The sequence below is a fragment of the Elephas maximus genome, chromosome 17, assembly GCF_024166365.1.
Source record: "Elephas maximus indicus isolate mEleMax1 chromosome 17, mEleMax1 primary haplotype, whole genome shotgun sequence".
Classification (NCBI taxonomy): domain Eukaryota; kingdom Metazoa; phylum Chordata; class Mammalia; order Proboscidea; family Elephantidae; genus Elephas; species Elephas maximus.
Window position 1 is genome coordinate 67326178 of NC_064835.1, and position 9039 is coordinate 67335216.

General features: G+C 39.3%; 1 protein-coding gene across 1 annotated transcript; it reads left to right on the forward strand.

Moving 5' to 3' along the window:
• The first annotated feature begins 1710 nt into the window (after positions 1–1710).
• GKN2 (gastrokine 2) lies at positions 1711–8815 on the forward strand. The gene is made up of 6 exons (XM_049856368.1): positions 1711–1722; positions 4108–4161; positions 4637–4774; positions 6618–6728; positions 7414–7570; positions 8736–8815. Exons 1-6 carry the CDS (start codon positions 1711–1713, stop codon positions 8813–8815), a joined length of 552 nt encoding a protein of 183 aa, XP_049712325.1.
• The last annotated feature ends 224 nt before the right edge of the window (positions 8816–9039 follow it).

A 9039-nucleotide genomic window follows, 5' to 3' on the forward strand; every position in this document is an offset into this window, starting at 1 on the left:
CAAGGGAGAGCTGACCATCTTAGACATGGATTTCATTCACAACACGTTTTACAAACACAGCTTCTCATTCCGCCATTTGAAAGTTTTCACTCTTGAATTGTGGGTAGGCCTGACTACTCCCACAGCTGTCTTTTGTCAAGGAACATTCTGGAAGCAGAAGCCTCCTTGTTATTGCCTCTATTTCAGCAATGCAAGAAGTTACCTAGCAAGTAATCAAAGAGGTAGTATAGTACTTATAATTAAGAGCGTGGACTCAAGTCTGTGCTCAAATTCCAACTCCTGCTCTAGAAATTGTGTAATCCTGGGGAGTCCCTTAACTTGCCTACGCCATGGATCTCCTGTGTATAAAATGGAACAAGGATCAAATGAGTCAATATATACAAATGAGTCAGTATATACAATATATGCTTAGAAAGTGCTGGAACATAAGTGCTACACAAATGCTGGCTATTGTTGTTATTATTGAGTCAGGACAGGAGGGCAGGAGGGGGACAAAGAGGTAGGGTGTAACACCTTGGGCTGCCCTAGTGCCCATAGACTGGATATGGCTTGCCTTTTTGGGTCTTTGGAACCAGATATGAGAAAAAATTTGCAAATGCTCTACAAAATTTTAATCCCTTTTGCTTCTGCGATCACAGAAAGATTTAATAAAGATGCACATTTTACACCCACCCCAGCTGAACACCTAGGATAGGGGAACTCCAGAGAACTAGATAACCTCCCAATTGCCCAAATGCCCATTTTTAAAATGTACTTTTTTTCTTTTTTAAGGCTACTAATGAAGAAGTTGCTCCTGCTGTAGGACAAAGACATCATATCCACTATATCTTTGCTTATTGTGGTGATTCTCAGTATTCTACAGTTTTGCAATTTACAGGTGCTGTTTATTTTTATTTTTTCCTGCTTTCTGAGTTCATGATCCCACCTTAATGCTAGCCATCTCTAATTTGTGGCATTATAAAAATTGCTTGGATTAAACTTTATTTTTCCCCTTGTTTTCATCTGAAAATTTCTCAGTGGTCCTCATGATAGCTAGAGATATAGAATTATTGGTTTTTATGTAGTTTACAGCAAGACTTAAAGTAAAAAATTGGTTAACCCTGGTAATTGGGCAGAGTGTTCTATGAGTCTTGTTTCTCATCAGTCTATGAAATTTGGCATCATCTCTAAAAGGGAGAAGAAACAAAGTCATAAATTTGTTGGTTCTCAAAGCAGCACCCCCAGCCACCATCTGTCTCTACTTCTAGTCTCATGTCCATTCCTTGGGCGGAAAAATTCAACAAGCAAGACAGTGATGAAAAGACATTGGATAGGGTACAAATCTTCAGGAACAATTTTACCATCACGAGAATGTATTTGGAATATGAACTTTTACGTCTATAAAATGTATATGTGGAATACCTTAAAATGTTTTTAAAGGGTGGAATTTGAAATCTCAGGTGAAACAGAAGAGATAAGCAGGGAGTATTTACTGAGTGACCAAGTGGTGAATTTTTGCAACTGACTGATGAACTTCATTGATATCAAGTTAGGTGGCTGGGTCTCAGTCCTGATAAAAGAGTTTGCTGGGTGTGTCAGTGATATGGACATGGCCTTTCCAAAGTGATGGTTCCAAGAAGAGATTTCCACACCTTAAAGCCAATATAAACAGCAGAAGCTGCACTGGGCAGCTTCACTTGCTCCAGCTTGCTCTTCCTCCCTGCAGGCAAAATGAAAATTGTTGTGAGTATTTGTTTATGCTTCTTTATACTCTTGTGGTAGCTGTTTGCAGAGAACATTCATGACAAATGTGCTTTGAATTTCAAGGGTCTTAGACAAACACTAAGCATCTTCAAAGAGTAGAACTTAAAATGAAGCTTCTATGATTTAATTAATGATTTATTTGGCAGGAATGGAGAGCTGGTGGTGCAGTGCTTAAGAGCTCACTGCTAACCAAAAGGTCAGCAGTTTGAATCCACTAGCTGCTCCTTGGAAACCTTATAGGGCACTTCTACTCTGCCCTATAGAGTTGCTATGAGTCCGGATCGACTCCATGGCAATGGGCAATAGATTTTGGCAGGAATAGTGTTAAATATTAAGTTGAATATTTATTTGTCCACTGTCTATTTTTTGAGGTATTTACTGAAAAAAACAGAAAAAAAGGGAAATATCTAGAGAATTTTAATTTGAAGGATTTTTAGTAACAACATATTATTATGAACTTTGGATGGAATGTTGGCATTTTAGAACAACTGCATTTACTATCCAAAAGATAATCATTGAAAAATTAATAATATCAAGAATGTGATAATAACAATAGCAGCTGTCATTTCCCAAGTGCATGTTAGGCACTATGCTAAATAATTCATATGAATAATTTCATCTTTTTACTGAAACAATCCTTTGAGCTGTGTAGCATTGTTCCACATTTTACAGACAAGGAGACTGAGGCCCAAAGAAAGGTGATTTTCCCAAGCCAAGGAATGTGAACTTTAGGCTTGAAATTTACCCATTATCGGTCCTACCCAACAGGACCCGCCATGGCAAAATTTAAACAGCCAGAGGGTCTTCGGTGGCCACCCATCTGTCTTAATTCTCCCCTAAGAGAAGCATTCCTGCCATCACCACCCACACTTCTCCAGCCGCCTTGGACTGTCCCAGCCTCTCATAGTTCCACAGTGCAGTGTTATATGGATAGGAGACTACGTTCTGATCCAGAATGGAATCCCTTTCCCCAGCCTCTATCCCTCAAAGTGCTTATTCTTCTTCGGCTGCTGAGGGAGAAAGTAAAATGGTAACTAAGGTGTTAAAGATTATCATCTTAAAGAGCTACCTCTCCCAAGGGACTCTCCATTCTAAGAGGAGATCTAACTTGAAGTACAAATGTATAACCAAACCAAATCCATTGCCACTGAGTCGATTCCAACTCATAGCAACCCTATAGAACAGAGTAGAACTGCTCCGTATGGTTTCCAAGAAGCACCTGGTGATCTTGAACTGCCCATCTTTTGGTTAGCAGCTGTAGCTCTTAACCACTATGCCACCAGGATTTCCAAATGTATAACCAATGGTGTATTAAACAGAGTGGGATCGGATTGGTGGTTATTTTGGGGCATGGGGCACTTCCTGAGCAACCTCTAATGATACCATGAAGATGGCGGGTTCACCTGTTCAAGCCTCTGTTTTAGATCCACTAAATAATATATGTAGGAGCCTCAAAGGTTACTAGAGTTGAGCTGAAGTGAGAGGAGATAGGTACCTGTGTGAGTATGCAGGCAGCTATCCACATACAGGTCTTTGCTAGAGGCTTCTCCCCTGTCTACTCCCAGTAAGCAGGAAAGAAATGTTAGGGGTGGGATGGAAAGGGAAATAGAAAGATCCCACTGACAGTTTTTAAAAATGTCTACCCTTCCCACAGACCTCTTCCATCAGCAGCTTTCAATGATAGTGCAGTACACTATGATGTCCAGGAGGAAAGAGAGCCCAAAATAGGAGTCAGCATGTTGGACCTGCCTCTTACACAACTATAGCAACATATCAGAACTACCTCAACATCAGTCTCGTGGTTCCTGTCCACTACTTGTCCTTTGATATCACCATGGGTTGTGGGAGATTATGGAGGTCCTCCTTGAATTTAGCTTCAAAAGTTAATAATGCCTTCCAAGCATCCTACCTTTCTAGTTTCCCTTAGAAACCCATCGTGTCTCTATCACCCACAGGTCCACTTTAGATCTGTTTTACCTTTCCAGTCTCTAGGAATAAAGGAATTTTGTGCCAAGCGACACAACTTGACTCCTGTAATCCAAAGCCAGTGCAAGTCACACCAGGGTGTTCTCCTAGTAAAATGAGTTCTTCCTTACTGCTCGCCTGCCCCAAATTGCTCCTGGTATAAGAACACATGAAGGTTACAATGTTGGGAAGGATTGGGAATTGGGTAGAAAAGTGGAAATCTTTGTCTAACAAATAGTATGAACTTGATCAATGCATATAAAATTAGTGAATGTGCTTTTCTCACCTCCAGCCACCAGAGTCTATAGACATAGGCATATTCTAGATATTTGTGATTTTCCTGTCCAGTGTCCCCTCATGGCTACCCTAAGGTAATCATGTGACTGGTCTGTTTTTCAGGTGGCATTTCTGGTGGTGCTGGCCACCTTTGGAGCACAATCTCAAGGATATGAGGTAAGCTGTTTTGTTATGAGTTTTGCCTCTTGGAGATACTGGGGGAGTAAAGGGAAGGGAATGCAAGAAAACACAAAGGACAGTAGAGAATCCATATGCTCTATCTAAGATAAAATCTCCAAAATAATCAACAATGGAAACAATAAGTTTGATAATTTCTCTCCAACAGCAATACCTTCAAAAATGTAACCCATTGTTTTAAAATGTGGTCAACCTTATTTCTCCTCTGATGCCATTGCTATTCTCATATACAATATAGTAAACCATGAGGAAGAGCTTTGTATTCTTATTTTAGTCTAGGCTTTTGGTCTGGAACCCCAGGAGAGATGTTTCAGACTCCAGTTCCTTATTCATAGCAGACAAAAAGCTTCATTTTGCTTGGGGTGGGGGGGGCGGGTTGGGGTGGGGTGGAGTGGTTGCCTTTCAAATGCATATGATTTATGGAAGAATTGTTATGTGTTTGTTGTAAATCTAGGTTTATAACATCTTCAGCCCACTCAACAGTGGTGGCAGTGCTCAGGAGACAGTGACAATTGATGATGAAAAAAATGCTGCCATCATCAATGTCCATGCAGGGTCATGCTCCTCCACCACGATTTTTGACTACAAACATGTAAGCACCAAGGAAATCTTCGTACTCTTCAGGGCCTGTTTTTTAAAGAGCAGAAGGGCAATCATTCATTATACATTTGTCTCTGTATTGCCATTTTAAAAGAATTTTCTCACTTCAACTCTCCCTTTAAAAAATCAAGCAATCAAACAAACAAAACCATTTCTAAGAAAAAACTATGACTGGAAAAGGACAAATTTGTCCAACTTTTTCAGCTTGAAAGTAGAAGAGTGATGACATTGTCTCCCTAAGGGCTCAGAGTGTGTCTAGAAGAGTAATCAAAGCAGTGCCTGGCACACAGGCTTTCAAAACTATTTTGAGGATGAATGAACGAATAAATGAAATAGGGCTTCTAATACAAAACATCATGTGGAAAAAGAACAAACATGAAGACAAACAATCACAAAAAGAGCAGAAAGCCAGAACAACTCTACATAGGTAATTATGGATATAGGATTTGCAATAAACCCTATTTCTTCTGTTAAGAAGAAAAGTTTGTTAACTAAAAACATTAAAATGTTTTCAAATTCTAGTTACTGATATTAACAATAAGTCTCAGAATCCTGCTCCGAGAATTTATTTTGTGCTTCATCCATTTATTGATTTTTTGTTTTCCACTTACTCTACCAACACCAATTGTGAGCTTGCTTTTGACTAGGCTCAGAGCTGTCCACCGTGGGTACAGATTGGTCATAGTCCAACTCATTGGACCTTTGGGCAGACTTTACTTCTCCTTTTCTTGTAGATTTCCTCACAGGTCTCCTGCCGTTAGTTGGGAGTTCCACGGCACATATGAAAATAGAGGGTATTTAAAAGAGACAGGTCAAAAGGAAGTCGTGCTAAAATAGATTTTTAAGCAGAAGCCAGGGAAATTCCAAAAGTGTCTTTAAATACATAGAATGGTGGACTTGGTTTAAGTCTCTTCCACTATCATTTGACGTGACCTCAATCTGCTTTTGAATTTTAGGAACTGGTAGCTTAAGAGAACTGAAAAATAGGAACTAGAAGATTTCCAGCATAGGCTGTGTAATTATTTGGGATTCTGTAGAAAAATGATCTTTTCTGACACCAAGATCATTGCCCTTCATTGCTCTTGCAATCCTAACTTCCTCCAACCCATCCTGTGTATAGGCAGCTTGGGTTTGAGGTGTGGAAAAGAGGGAGAAAACTGCTGAATGAAATAAGATGGTAAAGGAGAGGAGAATAGATGAAAAAAATGTATGTGTGTGTATGTGTGAGCGTGGTGAGCAGTGAGTGTGGTGTGGGTGTGTTTAGGAGAGTTTTGAAAACAGCTCTGTCCAACAGAACTTTCTTCATTGATGAAAATATTCTATATTTACACTTTCCAATATGGTAGCCACTAACCAGTTGCAGCTATTAAACACTTGAAATGTGCAACAGAGGAACAAAAAAATTAATTTAACTTTAATTTGATTTTAAATAGCCACATGTGGCTGGTAACATCGTATTGAGCATCACAGTTCTAAGGAATATTATATCTGCTCCAAACTGGGGTGAGAGGAGAATTAAATCAATAGAAAGAGACAGAGAGATGTTCCTTCTCAATCTTTTCAAACCCCAGACTACAGGCCCTAGTCTTATTGCATGAAAAATGAATTACAAACTTTGGGCTTGCACAATTTAAAAACGGTATAAATGACAAGTGAACAAATAAAAATAATATGTAAAGAAGCCCAGTGGATAGAATTGATTGCGGATTGTGAAGCAATTCCATAGACTCACTGTGCACACTCAAGTCTTTCCTCCAAGGCTCAGACATCATCCTCGCCAAGTTCAGAACCCAGGGAATTGAAGAGGGGCAGTAATTCTGTTCTTGCTGCCCCAGGGCTACATTGCTACCAGGTTGCTCTCCCGAAGGGCCTGTTTCATCCTGAAAATGAACCATAAATATATTCCTGCTCTGGACAAACTCCAACGGTACATCTACGAGAAGCAGGTAATTCCGGTGTTCCTTAGAATATTCTCTGCTCTTGAGCTAAGCAATACTGATGCCTGTGGAGAAAGGTGAACCCTCATCGTTGGTGAATCCTCCATCACATGGAAAAAATCATAATATTGTAATCACCATGGATAATATTATACTTTACAACACTTTTAAGAGGAAGAATACATCTCTTTGCTTGACTTTTACCACAAAGCCCTAAATACAAGAACTTATAATAAATCATAGTATATTTATAGAAAGGACTAAACAAACTCTCTTCTCAGAGCAGGGATCTAAGAAATAGTAATTGTCAGAAAAATAAGTGAAGTTATAATATTCAATCACACACGGACCCAAAGAAACAATATAATATAGTGAGAATAAACAAAGACTACACTGAGGCTAGAGACCTGGGGTTTAATTCTCCCTCCAGAACTTCTCATCCGTGTCATCTTTGGCATGGAACTTACCATGTCTGGATTTTGTAGCCACCAGGAGTAAAATAGCATTAGTAATAATGTGTCTTTTCTGCAAAGTTTTCAGAAAGAGGTGGTGTCTTAAGGGCCCTGGCGACCTTCTGTTTAATAATCTAAAAAAAAAAAAAAAGGTCAAATTTAGAATAAGGGATACCAGATGGCGTTAACTTGTTTTACCTTGTACTACTTTTTTTTTTTTTAACTCTGTTACGCTGATCTAGACTCTGAATGCCTTGTTCTCCAACAAATACACCTGGGTCAAGTACAATCCTCTGAAGTCCCTGATCATAAACGCGGACTGGCTCTTGTTTGGGTCACCCATTGAGAATCTTTGCAAACAAATCCCCTTGTACAAGGGGGAAGTGGTTGAAAAGAAAGGTGAGTACCAATTAGTCATTTATTCATCAAATATTTTCTGAAAACTCACTATGTGCCATGTGCTCTGCTGGGCATTGCGTGAAATATAGCTAAATGCAATCCTTGACTCATTCCAGTTTACTTTGGGAAATAAATACCTGCAATGTGTGGGGATTGTGCTTAATGTTAGGGATAAAAAAAATGCATTCAACTTTAGCCTCCAAAGAACACATAGCTTACTGGAGAAGTTGACAAGTAAACCAGGGTTAGAACGAAAAACAATTTCTGGAGTGGCAAGGAAAAACTACTGGGTTCTGTTATTCTTTCACACGTAAACATTTAAAGTAGGAAAAAGCCCTCAGATTTTCATATTTTGGAGACGGTAAAAAGGAAGTTGGAGCCCCGGTGGCACAGTGGCTAAGAGCTCGGCTGCTAACCAAAAGATCGGCAGTTTGAAATCACCAGCCGCTCCTTGGTAACTCTATGGGGCAGCTCTACTCTGTCCTGTAGGGTTGCTATGAGTTGGAATCCACTCGACACCAACTTTTTTTTTAAAGGAAGTCGCTGAGAAACATTCACAAAATCTAGAATAGAATTGTTCCAGAAAACAGCAGGTGATGCACATTGATAGATAGTGAGTAAAACTCCTGGTTCATCTGTATAACATATGACATGTCACCGCAGGTGTTTTTACGCAGAGTTCCTAAGTATGGTAGAGCGGTCAGAATGAAAGAGAGGCAGGGTCAGCAGGTGAACAGCACTGAGGGAACTGCCTAGAGTAAAAAAAAACCCAGTGCCCTCGGAGGAAGGCAAATAAAAAGAAAAGAATTAGCATTCATTACATTTCTGCTTTCCAGAAAACACCCTAATCAAGATCTTTTTCTTTCAGTATGGTCATTAGTCCTTATAAGTAAAGGCACAGGTGGATGTCATCAACACAGAATGCCAGGGCATCAGCCAAAATTTAGCCAGTCAACCTTTCCAGGAATTGTCAGTCTTACCAAAGCTAATATGTTATATCCTTTGGAATACAAATCTAGCTCAAATCTTGGGCCACTGAGTTTGTATTTATTCCTTAGGGGTACATGTACAACCTATCGTCAAAAACTTGCAAAATGCATTGATTTGCTGCATTCTGATCATGTATTTTTTAATGCTCTTCCTTTGAAAATTTTCCCCTGTTCAGATGTTGGCGCTGAAGGCTGTGTGAAGGCTGGGCTTCTGGGCCTCTTGGGAATTTCCATCTGTACAGATGCTCACTTTTAAACATCAGTTCACTGGTTTTATTTTTTTAATGAGTTTCATTCTTGGTTTTCACTCAGCAATCAAATTAAATTCTTTTCCACTGCTCCAACTGATTTTAAGATTCAGTAGTAAAACATAAACACTATATTTACAGATATCTCTGTGTTTGTTTTTTTGGTAAACAGTAAAGGCAAGCCAAACAATGTTTATGTTCTTTTTGTATACCCTTGTCAAACAACTTGACT